The sequence below is a fragment of the Odontesthes bonariensis genome, chromosome 18 (genome assembly GCF_027942865.1).
Source record: "Odontesthes bonariensis isolate fOdoBon6 chromosome 18, fOdoBon6.hap1, whole genome shotgun sequence".
Taxonomy (NCBI): domain Eukaryota; kingdom Metazoa; phylum Chordata; class Actinopteri; order Atheriniformes; family Atherinopsidae; genus Odontesthes; species Odontesthes bonariensis.
The window spans coordinates 16,307,074-16,334,414 of NC_134523.1; the positions used below are offsets into that span (position 1 = coordinate 16,307,074).

A 27,341-nucleotide genomic window follows, 5' to 3' on the forward strand; every position below is an offset into this window, starting at 1 on the left:
TCTATCTATAAGTATTTCCACCTTCAATCAACAAAATTTTTGTTTTATTCTTAAATACAAGATTATTTTGGAGTATTTCTGCTGTACGGTGTCACTATATACTAGTAAAATCTATGTGCGACATTCACCATGAACTTCTGATGTGTACTTGCGCAAGCATCGTATTGTCGTTTCTTGGCAACGCAGCAGACTTTACAAACTCAAATGTAAAACATTGCTTGAATGATGAGGAGCCCATTTACACCTCTGTGAAGATGATGGTCTTAAAATGTCTAAATTGTTGGACTGGAGTCAAATGTAAGAACAGAGCAAACAGAAACATTTAATATCAGCTAAAGAAAAAAGCAAATTTCTTCAAAAACTCAACTGGCAGTAAGATGACCACTTATTTAGGTGACATCTCGTATTTTAGCAAAGGTTGAGTTAGATTCTGCTGCTGTCCTGGAGTCTCAATAAGCCGAATCAAACCAAAAGGCTCCACATCAAAGGTTTCCAGGCTTTCAAACACAAGGTTGCAACGTTTTTCCCTTTGTTTATGAATCGTTACCTTATTAAACCATCATCCAAAGCCTCCGGGCCACACAAACACAAGGAATCGCTGTCAGGTTGTTAGAAGAAGAGATGCCGCCACATTCACAAGCCACAAGAAATGGTTTATTAAAAGACATCAACATCCAAAATGATGAAAATGTCTTTTCCTTGTTTATTTACTTAATATTTATATATTTTTTACAAAATAAAAAAAACAAAGAAAAAAAGCTAACAAGTCTGCAAGGATTTGAGAAGGAAAAAAGAGAAAAGCCATCAAACAGGGACTACAGTACTTGTTTTTTGTGGTTTTTTTTTTTTTTTTTATATGTACAAGACAGTTTATCCATTTAATTTTTTTTAAAACGCACAGTACAAAAAGAAAAAAAAAAAAAAAAAAAAAAAAGATCACTGACGGGAAAAAAAACAAACCCTAAAACGAACAAAACCCCCCAAAACAACCCATAGTACAATTCTGTCCATCAGTATTGGATGCTGTAGATTTCCCTACAATGTTCGGGGACAGGTGGCGGGGAGGAGGAGGTGGGTGGTCGGGGGCCTCGGAAACAAAATAAAACACACTGGAAAGGCAGATTGGGTGTGTGTTGGCCTTGGAAACGATTCATAACGTCTGTCAAAACAAGCAGGACCCGATGCGACGTACTTAGAATTCATGAAAACAGTAACTGTACAAGCGCTGGATAATGAAAAATCCTGTGCTAGGCCAAAAACAGAGCACAGTACACAACCACGACCCCCAGTGTGTACGAACATGCACGCAGTCACATGACAAACACACTTTTCCTCACAGTCCAAAGCCAGTGAGCTCGCTTATATGTCTTTATATATAATATATCTATATTTGGTAAAAAATAAACTTCACAACTCTACCAATTTAGAGAATTGTTTCTTCAAACTTAAAACGACATAAAAAAGAAAAAAAACAAAACAGCAAATTGTTTTGGGGATACTTTTTTTTTTGTGGGAGGGAAAGAATTTCCATCAATATTGAAGAGAGGCGAGTCGAGGGTGAGAAATACAAAACCAGCCTGTCCCCCCATCTTCAGATATTACTTCATTCCTCCCCTTCTGCCAGAAATAAATGGGGGAAAAATAATAATAAGAAAATAAAAGACCATACAAGGAAATGTTCATTCTTTTAGAAAGCAGTTCCATGTTACATACAGGTCAAAGAAAAGGGGTGGGGTCGGGGGTTCATCACAATACAAATTCCCATTTTTCTCAATTCACCTCTTGACTTTTTTTTTTTTATAACCATTGAGCGCCATTTATCTCACCCCCCACCCCTCGCTTCTAAGCTCCTCCTGTCCCTCCGTGCGTCTCAGCAGGGATCGTTCTCTCGGCACAGCACCTCCTCTGACCGGAGTCAGAGCTGCAGGAGTGCTGGGCCAAGAGACTGGGGAGGGAGATCTCTGCAGGAGGAAGAGGGAGTTTATATGTGGAGACCGTTTGCAGAAAGAGTTGATGAGCCTCCCCTTTCAGCTCGAGCATTGTGGGAGGGGCCCGGTCAGTCGACGTTAGTTGGCCCCCCAGTTGTAGCTGTTGTACGCCGACTTGTTGATCTGAGACTTCTGTTGAATGGACGCGTTCTGGTTACGCTGTCCAGTGCCGCTCTGTTGAGACAGAAAAGAGGAAGAACATCACGAGGTGTTTGCACTAAATACCGTACAGCTTAGTGACACGCTGTTACTAGTCTTAAAAAGACACCTTAAAAGGCGTCTCAGGAGCTTTAAAGTGATTCACTCATCACATCTACATAGTCAAACGTACACACTACACAAGCATTAAACCTGAACTTCAGAGTCAAGTCAGAGCCTTTACATTAACTTATATTTATCACATAAGCCGTAGAAACTGTGGTGGTATTCTCCTTTTTCAGCTTGCGAACACGGAGCTTTAAGTTCTGAGGATGAGCACGAACGAAGCTCCAAAAGACCGCAGGATACGCTAAGCAGCCATGATAAACACGCGTATCGGTAATTAAAAGCAAGTATATTCCCGGCTTAAGACATACAAGCCTGACAGAGTACAACACTTATAAGACTAATCACAACCACAGACCAGAAAAAGAATGTAAATCTGACACTAAATGAAGAGTAGGCACCATCTCCTCATGTCCTGCTGCTGCTTTGAGAGGAGCTCTTCTACATCAAGCCGACGACAGGAAGCGGCAGCGATGACCCCCCGAGGTGTCAGTAGCAACAGATAAAACAGCTGCTCTTTAACACTGCAGACAAAACCTCAAACTGCTGACTCTGACGCTCAATCCACACATGTGCAAGAGGAATGGAGCAGGAGCCTATGAAATATTCACTAAAGTGTAAAAAAAAAAAAGTAAACAAAAGCAACATTTGTATGAAATCAGGTCAATGTTAGGTCAGTATTTGATATCCAGCATCGTTTTAGCTCAGTTATGGGCCAGTTCTATGTGATTAGACTTACAGGGTCTGACAGTACCGACGGTGCGTAACAGACAAGAGAGACAGACGTTACAGATGCTCCAGACAGCCGTTTGTCAGCTTGGTTTAACAGCACTAATGAATGCTATGAAATGCATCTCCTTGCCTTTTCAAAACAAAGAGAAACAGCCCAAACAAGCTCATTACAGTTCGAGTTAAACTGAATGTTTCACTTTCAGACCATCTTCTACTTAAACATTTCAAGGAAAAATTTGGAGCAGGGGCATCTTCTGTGCTTCCCCTGATAAGTGAACAAACATAATTCTGTTGCTGAGTAATTCCGAAACCTAAATACAATTCAGATGGTCACTTTTTGACAGATGCGGTCCAGCTGCAGTCGGTGGGAAGCACGAAATGAAAAGCTCAATCCGAGCATGTACACTACCTGCCCATCTTGCTGCAGGTGGTGGTGCAGAATCTGAGAGTGGGGTTGTTGGTGCGGAGCCAGGATGTGCATGAAGGGGGCCGGAGCATAGCCGGCGGCAGCTGGGGGGTTGATGGGCCCCCCGCTCCCCAGCGCTGAGGGCAGGCTGAATGACGCCGCTGGTGTCCCAGCGTGGAAACCCTGCTTTTCGAATGACTGCAGGAGTAAGTCAGAACCAGGCCAATTATGTCACTTTAACCCGCCCACATGGACAGAGAAAAATAATCCCCTTTTTGTTGAGAGGAGCTAAGAATTTTTGATCTAACAGTCATTTTCTGTAATTACCTGCGTCTTTGTGTAAACGGACCCTGAAATATCTGGGACCCCCGTGTTGCTCGATGTCACAGAAACTCCTGCAGAGACAGGGGAAACAATACAAGTTCAAGCTAAAAACTGGTCAGCTGACCATGTATAGATGACCAGTCCCCCTCCCTGAAAAAAAACATCACCAATCCAACCATGACCAGCTGCAGGGGTTTGGTGAATTAAAAAAACAAAACTATTTATTCATGATCTGGTGTTATTCTGCAGCCGCTCACGTGAGCACTGCATGGTGGGAGATTTTCAGCTGGAAATGTGAGGGAGGGGCTTTATGTCAGCCTGGAGCGCAGGTGGCAAAACGCGATGCCTATAGTAACCCTGGAAACCGCAGTTTTCTCCGTAACTGGGCAAAAATAGTGTCTGAATAATTGATGGACACTAATAATAATAATAATGATATCGGAGAATATAAACAAAAGCGAGGAGCGAGCAGCAAATAGGTCGGCAGAAAGGCAGAAAATCGGCTGCATCTCTCCCCAGCCCACACGATTCACATTTACTACAGGGCAGTGTGGAAGGTCTCCGCGAGAAGTCCGGAGCAAATGTGGATATCCGTGTTTGCACATACCGCCGCTCCGGGGCATCTGCAGAACATTTCAGGGCTCCGGTGCTTGTGTGAAAAAGGCTCAGGTCAGCACACGCTCACTGATGATTTCAAAAGGCGAGGAATGACATGAAGAAACAGAGGGATGAAAGAAAGATGGTGCTGAGGCGTGTCAGCCTGTATCTGGTGGTTACTGCCCCGCTTGTTTCAGCAGACGCTGACCCCCCCTCGTATCACCATGGAGACACAGAACAGGGTCAACTAGTGTGCCAAACCAGGCGGACGCTTGACGAGTAAACTTTTCTTTTTTTTTTTCTTTTTTTAACTGAAGACGTGGCAAGAGACATTTTCTTAAATCACTGCTTCCTTCAGTTCCCTAAAAGTTGGATGAAAATGTGAGAATATCTGAAGACGACTGAAAAACTGAACAGAACCAGGAGTTAGAACAGGTGTAATCTACACAATAACACTGTTGGAATTTGTTTTGAAAGTCATTGTGGAAAACTGTGTGAAATTAATCCCTTTCTTTCTATGTTCTAAATGCACCTTAAAGGAATATTTCTTAATGCTCCCATCAGCGTAGAATAAGATCAATATAGTTGCTATATGCTAATGCATGTTGTATCTATTCTCGCATCAATCAAAACCAAATTGTGCTCACAGAAAACTGTCCACAGCATTCTCACAAACAAATATGCTGAAAGCTCATCGTGGTCAACTGAAGCCAAAGAACAACCACAAGATTAGGCTACATCACACCATTTTCTGAATTTTTATATTAATGTTTTTTAGAATTAGACTGATTTCACTCTCATATCGTTTCAAAGAAAAGGACAATAATTTGCAGCCGTGATTCATTTAACGGTTTAAGTTCTGTTTAAATCATTCTTGGAGTTGGAAACAATAGTTTAGGTAGATAGTATAGGATTAATAAGTTTATGTGGTTTTCCTCTAAGGTTAATTGTAAGAGTTTGCCAATCTATAAACACATTTTCTTCTAAACTTAAACGTATTCAATTGAAAAAGTTGCAGAAGTGTTATAAAATAGAAACCGAGCGATGTCCATGTTTATAAGAAAATGAAAAAACGGCCACTTCAGAGAGGTTCAACAGTTTTGGCAAGAAAAATCAACATTATGGCAAAATATAATGAAGATGTGCAGGTTGTAGTGGAGCTGAGTTCCCAGTGTAACCAGTGAAAGTAATCTACTCTGATGGGTGGGAGTCCTTTTGTTTTTCATTGCTTGATGCAGAGTCATAGAAATACCACAACACAATAACACAACATTGGCCACAGTGCCAAAATACTGATAATCCAACCCAGAGCGACTCCTCTGCAGGACAAGCTTGCTTTCATTTGTGAACCAGGTGAGGTTGCAGCTGATATTCAACATCTCCCAGAGCGCAGCATTATTTTGACAGTTGCAGTTTTTTTTTCTTAACCTTTTCTTTGCTGAGTTGTAACCTACTTTATTCACAAAAAAAAAATAAATTAAAAAAAAAAAACAAAAAAAAAAGTGAACTCATCTCTGTGGAGATGGACAGACCAGCAAAGATGACATGGATGAAGAGCAAGCAACACAGAAAATGGCACCTGAATCCACCAGGAGTAACTCATAATCAATTTGTAGCAACCAGGATTGTTGAAACTTAACATATTTTTAGCACTAAACCAGATTATTAATCCAATTAAAGAAATCTCAAAACAAGATTGGACTGATAATGAGTTACCCTGGCAGAAGTCAGGTGACAGAAAGAATGGCAAACAAGGCTTGTACGAGAGGCAGGCTGCCCTGGACCATCTGAAAGCATACGTAGTGTGAGGGTTTGCCCTACAGGCGCAGCTCACCAGCAATGAGGCGAAAGGAACGAGAGCAAAGAGGGGGAGAGGGATGGCTGGTGACACGAGGAGGAAGACGGGAGGAACAGGGTTTTTTTTTTTTTCCTTTCTTTCTTTCAATTTGGCATGTGGCGGCACTCACCGACTCCAGGCCCGGTGACAGAGTTGGTTGGCTTGTTTTGTGCAGAAGCAGCAGCGGCCACGGCAGTGCCGTATCCGCCCTTACAGAAATCCCCACTCCCTGAAGCCTGGCCCACATCCTCATAGCCTGCAACAGTCAGACACACAGCCGCAGCCCACAGCGTTAGACACACCAGGCAGGGGAGGCAGACCTGCATCAAATAGTACTTGCAAATAATCCGCAGTCTTTTTTTTTTTTTTTTTTAAGTTTAACCTAATGAACAGTTTTCACCAAATTCTGACAATACAGATGGTGTTGAGGCCCCTCCGCTGTAATTATCTGATTTCGGACACCAACTGCAATGTCTAAATGGCAAAACCTGTCCATCCGGTCCAACAAGCCGGTCGGATTAATCGCCGACATCATTTGCAAATACCATTTGACCTAAGTCTGAGGGAAGGAGGTGAAGGGAGTGAAGGGGGCAGGCAGGGTATGTGTGTGGGAGGGGTGGAGAGTGAGCTTGAGTTGGGTAATGGCAGAAAGCAGCAGATGGTGCAGCTTAGAACAAATAGGTGATGCACGTTTCGTTGGCAGGTGACAGGGAAACAAAATCTTAAAAAAAACAAAAACAAAACACTGAATTACTGAAAAAGAAAAAAACAGGACATAAATCAATGGTGAAGAAATAAAATAAAATAAAAAAGCCACAAGGAAAAATAAACTGAGCACAAATAATGGCCCAAAAAAGAGAAGATGCCTTCATTTGTAGAAGTTTTTAAGATCAAGCTGCGTGAACCAGACGTGGTTGATGGTGAAACCCCTGGAAAAACTTCCCTTTCTGAAATGAGCAAAGCAAGCCATGGAAGACAGCAGGACACCAATAATCTAACTCCTGTATTTTCAAACTGAACAAACTATTGAGGCTTCATTTCCTTTTCCCATTCATTACTCATTAGACGTCATTTAGAGTTAAAAGAGTAGAGTTAAGGTGCTTTTGTCTCATTAAGTTCTTCAGACATTTCCCTCTAGTGCACAAGATATATCGAGTTCTGTCACCTTTTTGGATTCTTACTTGGAACTTTTGAAAGTCGGACAAGAACGTTTCAAGCCATGAACAACCGTCTTAACACAAGCATAACAAATGCCATTACACAAGCACTGTGTTTATGCTTGCAGATGCTGCGGCGCTTGAATGAAGTATGCACTCCGACACCATAAAGGAGATCAATGAGTTCATCGTAACAATCAGCACAAAGTTATCGGTATGCAGGTATATAGGGCAGGACCTGCATGACCCTCTTAACGTGCCGTTTTTCAACATCGTTTCATTTGCTCACCAGTGCTGTATCCATGGGAACCGTAGCCACTAGCCTGCTGGAAGGGTGTGGCTGATGCGTTGACGCCGACATTCACACCGTGCTGCTTTGACGAGGTAGGAGCCACCTGGACAAACAAAATCAAGGCATGTAAAGTCAGGAAGGAGAAAAAAGGCAAATTATTCAAAATCAGATGAATGGCAGGAATTTAGATATTCAAACATAATGCATTTAAATATCAAAATATAAACTTTTCTTGCTACAACAACAACATACACACAAAATGTATTTATTTTTAATCTAATTTTTTATTTATTTATTTATTTATTTTTTTTGTTTTACACATTTCGTGGTCACCGTCAGTCTTTTTCCTGTCCCATTTTCCTTTTGGAAAGATATTTCTGTTCTATGGTATCATAATGAAGGAAAACGTCAAGAGAAACAGACTAAGGGTTGGAGTTGGAGTTCCAAGCTAGTCGAGTCAGCTTGTGAAGCAGCTCATTTTCTCACCGGAAACACAGCAGGTCCATATTGGAAGGTATTGGGCAGGCCTGGCATGCCAGTGTAATATGGGAGGCTTGTGTAGCTGTAGCCAGGCGGCAGCGCAGGGTTGAGAAAGGGCTGCTGTGTGGTGTGATGCGTCTGGGTCTGATTCTGCTGCGTCTGAGCCAGCGTGGTGGCTGGAGCCGGGGACGATGCATCACCTCGACCAAACTTTGATAAGTCACCTGAAAATCGAACGACGGGGAGGAAAACAGAAGTGAGAAATTAAATCAAAGGTTAAATCTTGAAAGTGACACAATCAACATGAAGTAACAGACATTTTGGTTTGCTGTAAAGTGCCATGAGGAGGGAGGCTGAACAAGTCATTACCACCACCGTTTCAATTATTACGGTTAGTAATGAAGATCGAATCATTAAGGATTATGGGGGTATGGAATAACTATTCCTAGTTTATAAAATTTGCAGAATTAATAAATCAAAATGACAACTTATAAAACATATTTATAACAGGGTACTTTTCTTTTTCACGGTGTAAGAGTTGATCACACTTATAGGTAAATCCTTGACTTATCTATCGACTTAGTCAAATTAGCCCATTGTTTTATGTAGATCCTTAAGTAAGGAGTCATTAACCTTTGTACGCATCAGTTACGGCTCAAAGAAAATTACATCCTCTTTAACCTGCAATTGTTCTTCTTTTGAAATTTCACATCACACCAATTATCATTATTACTATTGGTAAGACAGCAGCTGGCAACACTCATTAAAAAGCGCTTTATAAACTCCTAATTCCATAAACTTACATACTCTTCTCCCACTCTGTGCATAGAAAGCAGAATAAAGTTTCAAAACAAACTGGACTTGAATAGATTCTGAAATTTGTATTCTTTTGTACTGGATATAAAGGTTTTGAACAGAGAATCTATTCTGAACAGAATCACGATCCTCTGAATCTGAATAGCGTCATCACACCTGGTAATTCACCGATAGATTAAAGGATATATTCAAAGTTAGGCTGCCATCTCATAGGATGTGGTGTGCACCATGCTTGCTGTGCGAGGTAGGGCACAGATCAAAGAAGAACGATGAGCACGCACAAATCATGTCCAAGTTCGGTGCCAGTGGCAGTGGCAAGGCATATCCATGAAGTAGCTACTTTTTCTAACTGCAAATTTGGATATATATTAAAAGGGTTCATAAAATCCTGAAATCAGGACATGAGATTTTAGGCTAATCCAGGAGCTGCCCCAGTACAATGGAAGCTTCCAAGTCTACTTCAGGCTAAATGGGGAGTAATTTGACAGACTATTGGCGAGAGCAACACAGAAATGAGAAGCTATTTTAGGCATCCATCACTCTACACAGTGGACAGTGATTGTTTGAAGTGGGTGATTTGTTGAAATCTGCCAAATTCCCGCCAACTGGGTGCCTCGACATGTCTTCACAGAGCACTGTGCCCCAGCTGATCATTTCAACTTCGGCAAAGAGCTGAAGGTCAACACGCCTAACCCTGCACTGCAACCCATTCTCACATTGTGTAACAGAGACATGGGTTTGAGGTGCAAACCCTATCCTATGTGAATGCCCCATTAGTCTGATGCACCAGATTGTTTGTTATATAATTCATCTAAGAAGCTGTTACAGAAAGATGTTTGAAAAACAAAAAAACTTGACAGGTACTTCGATGAGCCTTCAGTTCATCACAGTATATGAGAAGCCAAGTTGAACAAGTTAGTAAAATCTAGCTCTCCACCAGGAAAAGCTTACATTGTTAATCTTTAATACATAACTGGAAACAATTTCTCCATTTTCATTCAAGCAATTACCCAATAACTGTATTTACGCTATATAATTTTAGTCGTCTTTACTTCCTGGTGTCAAATGCAGTAAAATCTGCTCAAGGGCACGAGCCCAACATGATCCATTTATGATGATCCACAGTTAACTGGACAGACATCCTGCCAGAGTCACTCAACCACAAAACCTAGTCAAGTAATTCTCCTTTTTTTCTCTTCTCGATGTAAACAAAAGGAATTTCAAAGTGCATGTGAGCTTTAAAATGTTAAAATGCGAGTTACTAAAACTCAGTTTACCAGAGTACGGGTTGCTCGTCAGACTGCCCTCTCTCCCGGTCAGTGCCGTCGTGGGAGTTGCAAATGGGATGCTGTAGTAATCCTGGAAAAGTAAGAAAAATATGAAACATTAATCATGAGGAAATTACATACAGTTTGTGGTTGACGTTGTTCTCCTAGCATCAAAACACTTTTCAGGAAACGAAACTCACCAGCGGTATTCTTGTCTGCAGCATCTGTAAGTCATCATAGCCGTACATCTGAGGCTTCGATGAAGCAAAAAAAAAAAAAGTGAGATAATTACTAAATCTGACAAAAAATTATCTAATAAGCACAAGTAAAGGTCATCACTGAATGTGGCTGAAACTTACAGGGTAGGCATGCAGTAGTCCAGGAGCCATAATGTATGGATTGGGCAGTAGAGGGGGCACTCCAGGTGGCAGGTTTGGAGGCGCTTTCCCTGTACACAAAAATAAATAAATAAATAAAAGGTATTTACGAAGCAAATCAGAAAGAGCAACGGATTACCAGTTGCTTCATCATGTACACTGAAAACAATTCCAAGTTTCAACTAGAGAAGCAATGTATTAAGGTTTAGTTTAAAATCAACCAGTTCACCCTCATTGCTGTCTCAAGGAGGACATTTGTCCATGAAAAAGGTTCTGCCTTCATGCCAAATGAAGATTAAAGCTCATCAGTTACAGAAAATAGTCTTTTGGAATTGTTATGTCAATCACAAAAATTCATAAAACCATTTTTATTAGCAAGTTATTTTGAATCCCTACAATTAACGTATAAAATAAGCTTGGCCAAATGTCTTTAAGGCCAAATGAAATATTAACAGGTGGAAATCATCATGTAGATTTCAATGAGTTAATTTGTGAGCCGTTTAACCTGAGGATGCTGCAGAGCTGCGTGTGGTTGAAGAGGTTGCTGAAGAGGGAATGGTCGAGGATGTTGTGGAGATGGAAGCGGTTGCGGGGGCTGCTGATGGGGCACCCATGGAGGCAACGTTAAGGCCCATGGCCAGACTGCTGACAGGGCCTAGGCCGGATGCAGCCGAGACAGTGGCAGGGCCCACCGAGGACGCCTGAGGAGCTCCCAGCGACACCTGCGCGGCACCCACAGAAGAAACGGAGGAGGGGACTGATGAAGACTGCGCAGCTGAGACAGAAGAAGGGAAGGAGGAGTGCAGGCTCGAGTCACCGTCTACGCTGGGATGCTGTAGAGATGAAGGAAGGAAGATGTGCTTAGAACTGATGAGATTACATTTCCATTAGAGTAAATGGACATCTAATGTGTCCGTCTACCACCACAGGAAATGCAACTTCGAAAAAGCTAACAGAAGAGGGAGAAATTCATAAACAACTCATTTTTTTTTTCTGTCCGGGACAAATCAAACTGACATGAGCACATAAAGATCTCACCATTAAGGTCGAGTTGGATGTCCGGACTGAAGATGGAGCAAGGCTGTTCTGTTGTGATGGATGAGAGCTGAGAAAATGACAGGAAAGTTAAAGGGATCTTCCAGATGCCACAACATCACACAATAATTTCTTTAACGTAAAGGTAATAACTAATGACACTACTGTAATTTCACTGGATCTCACTTGTTGTGTTGTGGAGAGGGGATGGTGCTTGGCGGCAGGTCTTCATTGTGCCCAAGAGCGCCGAGTGATGTCTGATTGGATGAAGTCAACAAGGAGGCGGGGCCCGAGCCACTGTCTGCCAAAGTGCCCATGCTGGAGACCAATGCTGGCGTGACCGAATCAGAAGTCTGCTTGACTGATACTGCAGAGCCTGCTGCAGCTAGGGAGATAAATCAGGGATTTTAATGGAAGAAATTCAAATCAAATATGTATCAAATTGTGGGCGTGGTAACGTCTCAGGCAATTTCAACTATACTTGTCAAAATAAAGAACGGGGAAGTAGACACTTACCTTCCACAGATTGCGTTGCCTGCATTGAACTGAAGCCATTCTGTAAAAACAATAATGAATGTGAGCTCACAGGTTTCTACAGAAACCGGCGATTGAAAAAAAAAAAAAAAAAAAAAGAAAAAAAAAAAAGCTGAAAAAGGTGCTTGGCTCTTGGAATCAGTCAACCAAAAATTTCAGATTCAAACAGGTCAGGTTTAACAGGTGCATTACAATTAACACAACTTAATGAGGGGTAAAATGACACCATCTTCATCTAACGTACAGTTTAGTTACTAAACCTCTTCCCTTTGTAAATTAAACATTCAAGTTTAAGACATTACAGCCAAATCCTATTTCTTGGAGTTAGCCATTCCTCTTAGGACAGTTACTGGGTCTTTTGGTTGACAAAAAAAAAACAAACAAACTAACAAAAAAAAACTACTACTCATACGATCCATTTCACCATTATAATACATCCTGCTGCCATATATAATTTTTCATTAGATGTTACATTTCTGTAAATAAGTCATATTTTTATTCTGTTTCTTTTATATACTTAATATTTACACAGTTTTATTTGTTTTGTTGGAGTCTTGCAATGAAATCTAGCTCAAATGTACATTGTGAATGTGCTTTTGATTGACAATAAAGTCTGTCTAACTCTGAAACTAACTCTAACCCCAACTAACTAGTGTGTTTATGTAAATGATCACTAAAGCTCAATTAAGTCCAGTGATTACTACAACTGCCGAAATGGCCGATTAGTTTGTCTCATTGTATTTTACAGCAATGTGGGCAGAATGCACCCTTTTGCAGTTGTACGTAGTAAATCAGGGAAAAGTCTTCAGCACCTGGAAGTGCTGTTGGATCAGTTTATGAAGAGTATGAAAGACTGAACAATCTTCTTGTACTTCACTACATGCCATTTAGCGTATATAATGGGCAACAGAATCTGATATAACATAACCCAGTAACATGTACAAGCCTTAAACATGTGATGTGATATTTTTTATTAAACTGTCCAAAAAAAACCTCTGCCACTTCGGGTGAAACGGGACCGAACAGTAATACTCCAGAAAAAAAATACAGGAACAAGCAGAGCTTGAGCATCTTACACTTACATTTCAAATATTTCAGAATTTAAAACGACAGGGGAAGCTATGGTCTAACCTTGGGCTGCATATCCTTCTGAGGGGAGGAGGAGACCGAGGGAGGATAACGCCGCGTCTGAGAGGCTCTCTGATCGTACATGTCCATCTGGCTGGAGTTGGAGAGAGTTGGAGTCGACTCACTGCAGATTGTTATGGTATTGACAAGACCAAATTTGATTGAGTATAATTAGTGGTTGTGACGTGCACACAGATGAGTTATCCTCTAAATAATTTTCAAAAGACTAGTCCATTCACTTGATCATGAGCCAGCTGTTGGTGCTGCATTAAAAATAAGGATATTGAGAGACTTTAAAGGATAAGACCGGTTTTTTGACATTGGGCCCTTGATTTCACATTATAACATGATGTTCTACTCACCCCTGCTTGTTGTTGAACATTTGGAGCTGTTCCGAAGATATTCGCGAGGCGTCTGGCTGCTCTCTTGAGATATTCGGCCATGAAACGGTTTCCTATGGGCAAGCTTATACAGGCACAAACTATGCTGTTTATAATTTATTAATTACTGTACATTAGCACTGATAACGTGGAGGTGTGTCGCTTACTTAAAAAAATCCGGGTTATTGTAATTTTGATTTTTTTTGTCGTAAAGTGGGTGTTACTGACGTCCTCGTCGTGCTACTGCCACAGACAGCCCACAGACCTGCTGCCTATTTATTCATTCGGCTAAAATTCAAAATTAGTAACCCGGATTTTTTTAAGTAAGCGACGCACCTCCACGTTATCAGTGCTAGTGTAGAGTAATTACTAAATTATAAACAGCATAGTTTGTGCCTGTATAAGCTTGCCCATAGGAAACCGTTTCATGGCCGAATATCTCAAGAGAGCAGCCAGACGCCTCGCGAATATCTTCGGAACAGCTCCAAATGTTCAACAACAAGCAGGGGTGAGTAGAACATCATGTTATAATGTGAAATCAAGGGCCCAATGTCAAAAAACCGGTCTTATCCTTTAAATGCTTGTTGTACAATGGTTATAAGAAAAACAGCATTCATTTAAAAAATATATCTACTATGTATGTAATTTCAGCTGTGCAGAATTAGTCACATAAACTTTAAATAATGTAACATTCTCATGTTTGAGAGGTGTACACAAGATGAAACCATAACATAAGATGGTTTGGGTGGATGAACTATAGGATATTGTTCTTCCAAAAGTATTCATGTGTTTGGACACATTTAAGTCGCTGTGTTTTGGAATTTACCAACCTGCTAGGGGTTGTGTAGAGGCTGTTCTGAGCCAGGTTGCCTGGTGTTGTTGTGGCAGGGGAGGACTCGTAGTCTTGTAGGACTGGTTCTGACCCAAACTGCAGTGCTCCAAACTGAAGATTGAGGCCCGAGATGTCCGTTGATCCAGGCATCTCAACAGCCATAGCTGGAATCTGAGAACAATCAGGTGCATTTTGAGCTTGCTTTTACTGGAACCATCTTATATAACCATATATAAGACCTTGCATCTTTACTCCCCCTTTCAAACATTAACTGCTTTCCATGAGTCTGACAGCAGACGAACATGTCGGCATCCAGAACTTTTTCTAATATCTAAATTCTACCTTTGTAGTAATGGAAGTCCTCTTCTTCTGCTGTTTGAGTTTGTGTTGCTGCAAAGGCAGTGGACTTGAACCCTGGACATCTGAGGAACTTGGGGAGACTTGCTGACCTAGAGAAGGGACTGCCGTCATTTTGGGAAGGGAGGAGGCAGGTGGTGGCACCACATGGGGTGAGGATGCCGTTTGTTGTGGTAAGGAAGATGAGGAGGAAGGAGGGTGCCCTTTGTCCTGCAGGAAAACATCCAACATGGACGAGGTGGAGGTGGCGGCCTGGTAAGGCTGCCGCTTTGTAAAGGGCGTATGGATCCCAGACTCTGGCTGCGTCTTCATATCTGAACAATAGTGAGTAAAACAATGATTAGAACAAAATAATTATTTTAGGGCAGTTAGGATTCTGTTAAACAGAAAAAAGAAAGATCTCCACTATTATTTTCACCCATACAAAAAAAAAAAAAAAAAATAAATAAAAAAATCAGTTCACAAATTCTAAATTCAGTTTGCTAATACAATGGTGCAATCTCACCATACTGTCCCAGTGAGTTGGCACTGGTGTCCCAGGATGAGGGGGTTGTGTTGGGAGGTCCAGTCTGAGGGTGCTGGGCCGCCAGCTGGGCCAGTGCCTGGGCTGTTTTATACTCCAGAAACTGGGATCCAGTGGTCCCTGTACTGGCTCCCTTAGGGTCCCCAACTTCCCCAAATCCCTTATTCAGCATGCTGACCTGCAGTGTTGAAAAGATTAGAAAACACAGTTATCACAATTATGAAAAACTGGTGCTGTATTGCTAAGACTTGATGTAAGTGGGCCCATTCCTTTTCTTATGTGGTAAAGAAGAGGTTTAGATATAAAAGTTAAAAAGCTGATTTACATCAGTTGGAGTGGATACAATTGCAAAGCTATTCAAAGCTGCAACAGGTTCTCACCATGCTGTGCTGAGTATAAGGGGTGTTGGAAGATGTTTGGGAGAGTGGTACCCCTTGCTTGGAGTTGCTAAAAACCAGTGATTGGGACAAAGAGGGGGGCTGGTTAGCCTCGATGGGGGCGTTTTCTGTCTCAGAGGAAGAAGATGGAGGAGTCTTTCCTAACAGGACTGCAAGATCAATCCTATGAAAAAAAAAAAAAAAAAAAAAAAAAAAAAAGGAAATATATCAAATGGGTCAAAGAGACATTTAAAACCTCATTTTATTCAAATAAATTACTGTAGTGCAGCATTTGCTAGTCAATCAGTTATTTGGCAGTTTAAAAAAAAAAATAAAAATCTGATGACATCTTTAAGATGGCCCCCCCCACTATCAATGGTCAAAACAAAGTTGCCCTTACATGAAATACATGTTGATACGGAATTATGCTGCTCAAAGTCATGCAAATGCAACACAAACAATTAAATATAAAAACAATCAATTACTCTTTTGAAACTTGTTTAAATGAATTTCTATTCTTGAAATAATCAATTTTTTTGCTCAATCAAAAAATTATATACTTAAGAATGTAAGTCTAATACTAGACTCCTACACAACCCACCTCTGTCCTTTGGTGATTGTAACATTCTCCTGAGGCAGAGGCATTGATGCCACACTGGAAGCTGTGAATATCTTGGTCTCTGACAGCTGCAGAGGTAAGGGCAATAGAGGGTGGAAAACAACATATTTGGAATAAAATAAGCATGTCGACTTTCAGTAATACTGCACCAAATTCTGTTAGACCTCAAATTATTCTTTAGAAATGCTAACAAAACCGTATACATGAATAAATGGGAATGACGTGAAGCCCTGAAACACTCACATCCTCATTCCAGTCCTCAGTACCCCACTCCTCCGGGGCAGACCTCCAAGCACCTGCAAATCAAAGAGAAACAGTTCAATACCATCATATTAGGGAAGGAGTTACAAATAAAACAGGGAATGCGTTAAAAACAGGAGAAGAGTGAAGACCAGTTTACCCGGAGCAGAGTCAAACTTGGGTGGGTAATTTGTTCCCTCTCCTGCGGAGTATTCCAACCCTGAAAGCAAAAAAAACAACGAGGAGATTAAACACAAGGTAGTGCAGATTGTAACTACGACAGAAACAGGTGGCATTTCTTTTGTCACCAGGTTAAACGGACATCTGTTCATCAAAAATCTAACAGGAGTACAATTAATCTCATTTTCATGCATGTGCAAGAGTGCATGGATCAATGAAAGAGCCACCAGAAAAGTGTCTTTTGAACACAACCTTTCATCTTTACTGCAGGAGCTTCTTTGGGGGCAAAACAAAAACTGTTTTGATGATGAACAGCTGCTGAATTAATAAGATGAACTTCCTTAATAGTAGGAAACCTTTCTTAATAAATCATCTTACGTGCTCCTTCCTCTAACTCCATGCTTCCTGTGTTGTTCCAGGTACTGCCCCCTCCATAGTTTTCATCTGTCTGGGCTGGCTCTGCATAGTCAGCAGGGTTGAATGTTCTGGGAAAGACAGAAGTAAGAGTTGAGAACTGAGTCCACGTGCTGACCGTTCCCAAACAGCTGAAGGGGGTGTCAGCTCCAGCAATGACACTTGCCACAGCTGGCTGACTGGGGAAAGAAAGTTCCTGTCTTGCCTACTACAGGTTAAGTTTTTCACAATGCTAGGCGTGGCACAAAAAGCAGATCCAACCTAAGTTTTTACGAGGATCAAACCATCAATGAAGTTGATGTTCAGCTTGCCTATAGCGCTTCAAATACAGTTTATATCAGCCCACAATACTACCGTCATCATTGGGCTTTTGATTTAACAGGAACAATAAACATTGAAGCAAGAAAAAAGAAGAAATGTACACTTCCATATTATAAAATCTGTACAGAAAATAAAAACTAACAGTACTGAGTAAGCATTTAAATGCTTTTTTTTTTTAAATTTTTTTTTTAACACTTCTCAGTAACAGTTGGCACCGCATGTCTTTCACTGGTTTGACACATCTGTGTATGCAAAGAAAATTACAGCTGGTGCAACCTGGCAACATGACTGAGAGCAACAAGTCAGACTAAGCCAAGAAGCTTTCATTACCCATGTAAGATCCTTCCTGTGCAAATCAAGATACATTTCTGGCTTGTATGAACACATTCAACATCACACTTTAGTAAGCTCACATCTATTTATAGAAAGAGGAGTCATATCATAAGTGATAATGACGGATTAAACGGTTTTATGGTACTCAAAAGTCCCCCTTCAAAAAGCAAGAATAACAGGCACACCAGAGGCGATGCACTCACCTCTCACCTCCTGCAATATCATATCTGGACCCCTTATCAATCTGGCTTTAGAGGAAAAATAATGGCAATAATTACAAGAGGAACAACAAAGTAAAAGTAGAAGATCAATCTTTTCTTTTTCACACCACATCCCAAAGCAGCTGCATAAGCAAAATGTCTTGAAGCTGCTGGTGGCAATACGGTAATAACCATTCTGCATTGCAGAATGAGTGGGTGAGCAGTGCAAAGTAAAGCAATGTGCTTTAAGTCACAGTGGGTCAATACAGTCCAGGAAAACCTAAATCACCGGAAGGATAGGCTACACAAACATAGCTGTTATGCAAGAATAAAAGCAGAGTAGTGCTGTTCATTAATGAAGATTCTCCTAAAGAAGAGAAAAGAAAAATAAATAAATCACGGATTTCAATGACATTTAAATAAGCTCAAAGCTTTAAAACAGCCACACAGAATGCTTTTGTCATTATATAAGTCTGCATTTAATAACTCTGCATTCTTTAAAAAGAAAAGAAATCTCCATCCCAAGTCTGCTCGTCTCAGGTCTTCTTACCATTTTCCTGATGTATACACACACACACACACACACACACACACACACACAGTCATGAACCTTACCCTGGCTCAAAACTTATTGGCCTAATTCCACCTCAGTTTGCATCAGAGCAAAACTGCTTCAACATTTATTGCAGCAACTATAAATTTCAACCAAATTCACAGGCTTTCTAGATGGGCTAACATGAAGGAGACTTAACAAAAAAGACTAGACTACCATCTCTTCTGTCACTCTTTTCTGCAAACTTCATAAATTAATTCAAATATAAGAACAGCTCAGTTGCCTCAGAGGAAACACTACAAGCACCACGAGCCAAACAATGAGAAGCAACTTTTCAAAACAATCCAACTACACACTGAAGGGAGTCATTATTCTTAGTAAAAGCTTCTGTATTGAACATCCTTACACGGGGTTACATCAGCAATACATCCAGTATGAATATACCTAAAAAAATAATTGATTTATGCTGCCAATGCTAATGAGGCCCGAGAGAGTACTTGAAGCACTTCACTTTTTTCATGACTACGTTAGTGTAAAAATGTTATCACTAGTTCAGTGATTTTCACCATGTGCGTCCAAAAATCTTTGACCAAGTTTACTGAATGCACCAACTACACGTGCGTCTGGAACAACCTCCATTCAGACAATTACAAAAAGAAAAAAGAAAGAGCAATGAGCAAAAAGACACCATAAAGCCATGTTAGAAGCTTTGGAGGAGAATCACATTTAGTCACATTACTACAATGCTGAGATCACTCACATCCATTTATGGGGAGCTTCAACACCAGAAGATATTTAGGACCACCGGTGCGCTTGCAGGGTCCCAATTTGAACAAGCTAACCTTAACTCAACTGGCTATGCTGACTAGCTTCCGTCCTCACAGCTAGCACTACCCATCAATCTAAGGGCTCTTATACACCAAGCTGACAGTCTGCAGTCTGGAGCATCTGTGACCATCTGTCTCTCTTGTCTTTTTGGTGTGTAATGCTCCGTCTGCACTGCCGGACCCCCTTCAAGGCGTTTTTCCAGCCGATTCATCACATTTAACTGCCATCGGATCTGTCAGTCAGACATCGGTTGTTCAGTGTATTGAATTAACTCTGTATAAAGGTATTGTGACTTTAACTGTTATTTCTAGATGTGCAAAGCCTAAATTTAATTATTTTTCTTTTCTAAAAAAAAAAAAGCATGCAAGTACAAAAAAAAACAAAAAAAAAACATACTGTACGTTTGTTTTAATTGAATGTGACCATTGTATGTTGGAGATGGCTGCTAAAAGCTTCTTTTAAATGTGCAAAATACACATGACACATCCAGACATGTCAGGGTAATCACCATCATCTCATCACACAGCAATAAAGTGATCAAAGACTTTATTTACTTAAAAGTCTTGAGTGCTCTCTTTAGTAATAGCACTGAACTGACATGAATGGCAAGCTGGTAAACCATGTCTGCTAGCAACAACAAGCACAGGCAGTAACAACTGTTGTGGCTGTGAGGTAACGGGAAAATATGTCAGCTAGCACTGCACTGACGGCATGTGGGAAGCCTCAGCACTTCTCTCACCGAGACCAACTTCAGTTTAGAAGTTATAGACACAAAGTAGTTTGTAATATTCAAGTCAGTATCTGGGTCAACACTCACTGCAACAAATATGCTTAAAATTGTTGCACTTTTTCACGACAGTGAGGAACGTAAACTCCAAATATCACAAGAGGTTATGTAATCTCACTTTTATTATTTGCAGTACTGTTTTACGAGATATTTTGGAAGTCGCATGAAAGCTTTCAGTTACAGTCTGGTAACCACTGAACTGCATACAAGCAGACATTCATGCCCATGTTACAGTGGTTACAAAGTGCAGATTTTAGTGACAGAAAGATTTATTCAAGCTTCTATGAGGAGGAAGCCACATAGCTGTTGAAATCAATAGAAAAAGCCACCTTTGTTACTTAAACAGACAACTACCAAATCTAAGTACCAAACCCAGTCCAACAGCGATGCTGCACATAGGATGACAAGGAAATTAGTCAAGAATGCCATCACAAACACTTCCTCTGTCATGACACCTTACTGCCCGTATTAAATGCTAAACCATCAACTGACTCACTCGTGTATGCACAGACAGAGGCCTGCACGCACACAGTGAAACGGAGACAAAGAACACACAAAACACAGACTGATTAGTGCTACAGCCCAGGGCCAGAGAGCGGAGACTGTAAGGTTAATAATTTGAGTTCCTAATATCCTTCTTTGTGGATTTATGTAAATTTCACTCTAAATAAAGTGTTTAGACACTGTACTCTCCACAGAGATCCTCAGCCCACACTGGTCTATCCCATTGGCTGATGTATGTCCTCCCTCCTTCGGATTAAGCTTTAACAATAGACTGAGGTCCTGCTCTCTGGTGACCATGGCAACAAGTAAAAGTGGAACAAAAGACCATATGGATTTAGGCAACACAGGTATTCCCTTACCCCATGCCCTGCGCTGAAAATCTGCCACCTCGGCGTCCAGATACTCCTGTGGTGGGGACAACAAGAGCTTACAGCACATTCTTAGTTTGAATTAGAGGTCACAAAGAAAAATGGCATCAGATATATTTCTTTCACAGAGGAGTTTGAATAAAGAGGATTACTTACCCACAGCTCCCCTTCCTCTACCTTTGCCCCTTCGGCCTCGCTCTGCTCCTCTCCCAGCTATTCCGGCTTTACCTCCATCCAAGCCGTTCTCCTGGCCACGAACTTGAGTGATGAAGAGAAAATGTCGTCAGATTAAGACACTGCAGTTCATGCAGAGCACAAGAAAAATAAATATATCCTCTGCTGCACATACTGGCTTGCAATCTGTTAAATTAGGACCATGGTTAATGATGAAATGTTCAAAAACCATCAGAGCAAAATAGCAGTCTGTGTTTAACAGTCCCCCAGGACTAAATGTGCAGCTTAAAAATATAGCATTGTTTGGGAAAAAAAAAAAATCAACAATATCTATATTTTGAATAACACAAGCAAACAAAAGTAAAACAGTCGAGTAGAGATGTGAAAAACTTACACTCTCGGCCCCTGCTGGCTCCACGGCCCCTGCGTGGAGCACCACCACGACGACGTGCAGCATCTTTCTCTCCTCCTTTCTCTCTGTTTTCTTTCCCTTCCTCTCCAGTTTCTGCCTGGTTGGTCTCCTTCTGACCAGACACCCCTTTCTTCTTACCCACCATTTCCCAGGAGTCCTTAAGAAAGGGTTTCAGTTTCAGAAGTTTTTGTTTATGTCCAGCAAAATATATTTTCAGCTAAAACTGGTATGGTACTATTAGTTTGTCCTTGCTGCACTTGCATCTGGTTCCAGGTTAAATTCATGCACGTTTAAATTTTGTCCATACTTCAAATATAATAGAGGTGTGACAAGAAGTCTGTGAAAGGCCAGCAACAACAAACTATGGGCAACTAAAGTCTTCTAGAGAAGAAAAAGCCCTGTGTTCACAACATGCTAAAATTGTCACAAACAGGACCAGTACAGTTTGCCCAGAATGAGTTATCTAAGCCTGAGTAGCACTGACTTCTCCAGAATCTGGCCCTCAAACAAAGCCAATACTCACAGTGTCTGGGCTTCCCTCCAGCAACACGTTAATGGCTCTGTTGACATCCCCATTGCAATCATGCAGTGCGATCATAGACTCATCCTGGTCCTTGCCTGTGATGTCAATCAGCTGAAAAAGGAGGAGTGTTGTGATGAGACAAAAAGGTGACTCCTGGCATGCTCATTTATACACACTTGCTAGGTCATCACTTGGATTCAACAAGGCAAATTATTGGAGTTTTCCTGTTTTGATGGCAAGTGCATATCAGACTGTTTTCAAACTGTGAAAGAGTGGTTCTGGGAGCATGAAACAGGTTTCACACATGGGTTATCCAAGACAAGAGTCTAGACCTCAACCCCACTGAGAATCTCTGGAGTGTCCTGGAGAAGAACTACACAGCGCCCCTACTCTCTGGTCAACAATACAAGACCTTTACAAAAAAACTAAAGCAACTTTGGACAGAAATGATTATCTTAACACTGCACAAGCTTCTTAAAAACTATGCCAATCTGTTTATCATTAAAAGGTTACAGAACAAGATGCTTGCTAAGAATTCAGCAGCACGCTCATCACTTAAGGGTCTTCGTAATACAGACACATAACAGGTGGCTAACAGTATTTTGAGCACATAGTTAATATTCTATGAATATGGTATGAATACCATTATCTAGCATGTAAGAGATAAAGTCTCCAATCAAAGAGTCTTAATGCCCTCTTATTAAACTTTAGAAGAACTTCATAAGACAATATTTTGGGGCTCTCTATTTAAACGATGACTTAATAATTATGGCCAATAAATCAAATTCTTTAATGCCAGATCTTGTAGATCTCAGTATTAATGAAAGTTATTCTGACATGATAACATATGTACAATAATCAATTCATCTTGTCAGGATTTATAGCCCACAGCATCTTGCAGCACAGGACAAGTTCAGTCAAGTTCTTCTTATGTCACTAAAGACAACAGCATGCCTCAGACGGAGCAGTTCACTAGTCTGTCAACAAGTTTGGAACACAAGGTGCCCCCACCCACACACACACACCTAATGCATAACATAGCAAATGCAACTCTATACTGATACGCCAAAGTGGCGCCATTACAAAAATGGGGCAACAGAAAACAGACAGACAAAAGGATGAACACCTGCTCACCTGTTTGACTTTCTCTTCAAAGTCTGCATCATTGTGGTCTGAAATCATCTGAGCGAGTCGAATCTGCTCTGCGGTGGCCTGTTCCAAGAGGAGTGGAACATCCAAAATTTGCATCAACAAACAGAAGCAAAAGATCTGCATTCTTGTAAAAATGCAGGGAGAAATTAGTGTTCTCCAAGTCTGGCTCTAAAGTAGTTATGAGTAGACAACATTCAACAAAAGCTTTGCTACAGATACAGCATCCCCCTGAATATTGTACAGCTAATAGCTACGCAGTTTTGATTGACTAAGCAGTTAGTTGTGGAAAAGGACACAATTTTCTGAATCTGAATCTTGACCCGACCAAATTTTAAAACATCAAATTTTTTGAAAGTCTGGCATTACATATGTTTAACAAACTAACACCACAGCTTTATAGCTAGCTTTTATAGCTAAGGATGCCAACGTGGAGATTCTGTAATAGTGCTTCTCTGATCAGCTTGTTTTATTTATAAGGAACATCTCAAAGGAGGTTCCAAGATATAATAAATATAGTAATTATGCCTGTTAACCATCTGAATGAATGTCATAGAAGACGACAAACGGGGTGAACAACGCAGTGGACGATAAAGAACGGATCATGTGATACAGTTCATATGAGATATTGCTTTGTCATTAAATTTGGAAAGAGGTTATTACAATACTATTGGAGCTTTTCTAAAAATAGTCTTCTTCTACAATAAACTATTATGCGTAATCTGAAAATAGTTCAGTTCATTGAGAACATGCTTTAATAGCAGCCCAAACACTTCTGTGAAGTTACCTGGTTAACTGAGATCAGTACTATACAACTGTAATAGTTCAGAGTAGTTCTTTGTTAGAGAGATGAAGCAATCTATACAGCAAAGCCTGCATTAGTGAACCACACCAAAGAATAGCAACTTGGAAAAAGAAGTTATCCAATGTAACTCAATTTCTATGCGTAAACTGGAAGCTAATACAAGCTGAACGTCCCATTTACTGAAACTACTCCATAACAGGAGAGGGACTGTGTTGAAGGAGATGGTGTTTACATCCATTAGACTGACTAAGAAAACAGCATTTAGAGAAGCAAAAAGAATACTGGTTGTTAACAATAAAACCAAGACTTTATTTTTCCTGTTTTGCACAAAATTTATGTTACAGCAGCACCACTTAAATAAAATTTAGTACACACTGGCTTTAGGCAACCTATAAAGCCTGGGAACCCTTTCGGTGAGAAGGTCTGATTTCAGGGAAACTCAAATGTGTAAAATATACAAACTACTTGCAAAATATGCACATACATACATGTGATGTGGATGTCAATAAATATCCAGAGAGACACAAACCGGTCATTGCATATTCTTCCATCTTGATGACAATGGTGTCTTGCACGGGGTAATAACAAAAGAAAAAAATGGGCAAAATAAGGACAGTCACAGCTTTTATGTTTTTGCTGGTGTCAAAGAGTGAAGTCGGACAGTTTATATGGTTTGCCATATTGTTTCTTCTTTAATTTTGGGTGCAACTGTCTACAAAAGAAAGAGCTATGGCAAATCTTATATTATCAAATCTTTAATCCATATTTAGGTATAATTTAGAAAGGAGGTCGAGGTTGATTTCAATTGATGTGGTCTGAGATGCATTGTTAGACTTCTGAGGTGGTACACTGGGCTTTGGGGAAGCTATAGTGTAGGCAACAGTGCAAGTTTTGCATTTATCTGGCATTCATATTTAATTTGCGACAAAAAGCTGAGATTTCCTCAATGTCAAACTGCCGTGATCCTCTTGTAGCACTTTCCCAACTTTGAGTCTACTTTAAAGTTATCAAATCAGCTTTGTGATAGGGCTGGTGACACCTGTCACAATCCTTTACAGATCACAATATGTTGAGATATACCTATGGTATTAAGGTTTCTTGTTCATTGCTGATGGGAATTAGGAGATTTAAAGGAAACTATGTATCCAAAATCAGGTACAATCTGGTAAAGGCCAGCTTGACTTGCCTATAAATCAACCCCAGTACAAATCACTGTATGGGTGGAGTAAGGTGAGTGAGGGTACCTGAGGCCTCTGCTTGTGCTGTGTCTGGCTCTGTGTCTGGCCCTGTGTTGGCTCCCAGCTGCCACGGGCTCGATTCCCGCCCATGGACGTCATCATTTACAGTATATACAAATAACAGTATTTACAAAGGAATAACACCTGAGGAGATAAAGATAAGAGGGGTGTTAGAGACCAGTGAGCATGTTCAACATTTGAATTGTACTTCCTCAAAGAGGATGGAAGCTTATCATCTATAGAGCTGGGAAAGCAGACAGCGGTATTAGCTTTGTTCTAAGAGACGCCTGGAAAACGTTGACAAAAGCATTTTTTGCCACCCTTTCTCAGACATATCTTTAACTAGCCGCAGGGCTGACCTGAAAAACAGACGTGCATTGATGCACTAGGTGCTGCTGCTTTTAAAGCTTACAAGTGTACAACTTATTTACCTCTTATAAGATGATGCAATGCTTTCTACATCAAAATAGTCAAGTGGTGTTCACTTAGCCTATATTGTCAAGCAATCAAATATCATCACAAAGCCCTCAATACGTAGATATAGGGTGTATACATAGCACGAATGAGAAAGACCAGACACAAACATTGTCAAGTGCATCAATAACAAATTGACACCCCCTGCGTTGGTCGGAGACTGCTTTATCTTCCACGCGTTACGTAAAAACGTGTTTTGACTAGCCCACAAACAAAACCCAGGGCCAGGGCCCGTCGAACATATCCCACTTCCACTAGCCAGCCACATGGCCAAAGTGCTAGCCCAATTGCTAATACTTGAGGAAAGCATCCAGCTCTGAAATTTCGGTAGGCTTCCGCCTCTCACGGCTTCACCTCATGGCGACACGAGGCTAACTAACAGGGGCTAGCTCGCTAGCTAACTCGCTGTCGATACCTCGCTATACAAAGCAGCGTTCCTGGGGTTAGTTAGCGTAGCTTAACAGCCCACAAGTCAGTTAGCTTACCACCAACTAATGGGCCGGAAAGCTTTCCCGTTCCGCATGATAAAACTAAAACGTCCATGCTACTCAGTTGCCACAAACTGTCTGCTAACGACAAATCGCCATGCTAACTTACGTCGTTTCGCTTATCTGGGCAACGTTAGCTACATTAGCAAATTAGCAGCTTCATGTAATGAAGCAACACTGCAAAAATGACAGCCAATTTAGCCCTGGTATAACCCGATGCCCGGATGCTCGACTTAGTAGATGCCGAGGCTGCAGGTAGGCCTGCAGGCCGCAGTAATGAAAATAAATAAAAAGCGATACTGACCAGAAACCCGGCTCAATTTTATACACTGCTACACAACCGGCCGACAAGAGGGCTCGTTGCCGACCTTCTATGCAGATTTTGGGCAGGATATATAAATCCTACACTTAAAGTTGATATAACTAAATTGAGAAAATAAAAAGGGCCGACTCGCTCACACAATAAGCGAGAGCCTGTGAATTTACCTGTTTCTTTTCCACTCTGACACCACGGATAGTTGCGTCACGTGGTTTACAGAACGCTTCGAGGAAACCAGACCCACACCACGTGACCACTCACCAATATAGTTTAATACGTTCACCCGAATTGTGGCGAGTCAAACTAAAAAGATACACAACACAGACGATAACTTTCTTTCAAGCAGTAAAACGTAGATACAATAATCAATAGTGCTGCAGACACATATGATATATGTCCTCATTGAAGAAATCTGAGACTTGTTCAAGTAAAGCACCACGGTTACCCCAAAATGTGAGGAAATAATTAAATGGCATATAAACTCTATTAAAGGCTATTTGAACATAAAAAAAGAGACATACACTGCAGTGTATGTGACAAAGTATAAATAATACAAAAGGTATACATTTTTAAGTTTGAGCGTGTAGTTAATTTCATATATACAGTCTAATGGTACAACAATATGTAATGTACCGACACGTAAAATAAATAGTGAGATGTATCACTTTAAAATATGAGGAAATGTGTAAGATAGTATATTTCAGAGTG

General features: G+C 40.8%; 1 protein-coding gene across 7 annotated transcripts; it reads right to left on the reverse strand.

Annotated features, from left to right (window-relative positions):
• Positions 1-680: 680 nt before the first annotated feature.
• Positions 681-26,870, reverse strand: ubap2l (ubiquitin associated protein 2-like). 7 transcript variants are annotated; one of them, XM_075450116.1, is made up of 30 exons: positions 26,801-26,870; positions 25,359-25,496; positions 23,295-23,372; positions 22,161-22,271; positions 21,620-21,794; positions 21,208-21,309; positions 21,043-21,088; positions 18,015-18,059; positions 17,122-17,228; positions 16,724-16,783; positions 16,567-16,619; positions 16,306-16,391; positions 15,708-15,888; positions 15,310-15,505; positions 14,790-15,118; positions 14,446-14,618; positions 13,239-13,329; positions 12,090-12,129; positions 11,760-11,958; positions 11,577-11,643; positions 11,044-11,371; positions 10,521-10,609; positions 10,362-10,415; positions 10,171-10,252; positions 8,084-8,301; positions 7,595-7,700; positions 6,279-6,404; positions 3,718-3,785; positions 3,394-3,588; positions 681-2,162 (listed from the first exon to the last, which is right to left on the reverse strand). In XM_075450116.1, exons 2-30 carry the CDS (start codon positions 25,452-25,454, stop codon positions 2,067-2,069), a joined length of 3,597 nt encoding a protein of 1,198 aa, XP_075306231.1. In that variant the 5' UTR covers positions 25,455-25,496; positions 26,801-26,870; the 3' UTR covers positions 681-2,066. The 7 variants fall into 7 exon arrangements, with proteins under 7 accessions (XP_075306231.1, XP_075306229.1, XP_075306230.1 ...); XM_075450114.1 differs by having other exon boundaries at positions 13,239-13,359; XM_075450115.1 differs by lacking the exon at positions 26,801-26,870 and adding an exon at positions 26,619-26,787 and having other exon boundaries at positions 13,239-13,359.
• Between the last annotated feature and the right edge of the window lie 471 nt (positions 26,871-27,341).

Excerpts from the sequence above, each read along its gene's own strand:
- ubap2l (XM_075450114.1), bottom strand. The coding sequence starts at position 25,454 with ATGATGACGTCCATGGGCGGGAATCGAGCCCGTGGCAGCTGGGAGCCA. Across the intron at positions 15,119-15,309 it reads CAACTCACTGGGACAGTATG|ATATGAAGACGCAGCCAGAG; the intron begins GTGAGATTGCAC and ends ACTATTGTTCAG. Across the intron at positions 11,372-11,576 it reads CATCCAACTCGACCTTAATG|CATCCCAGCGTAGACGGTGA; the intron begins GTGAGATCTTTA and ends TCATCTCTACAG.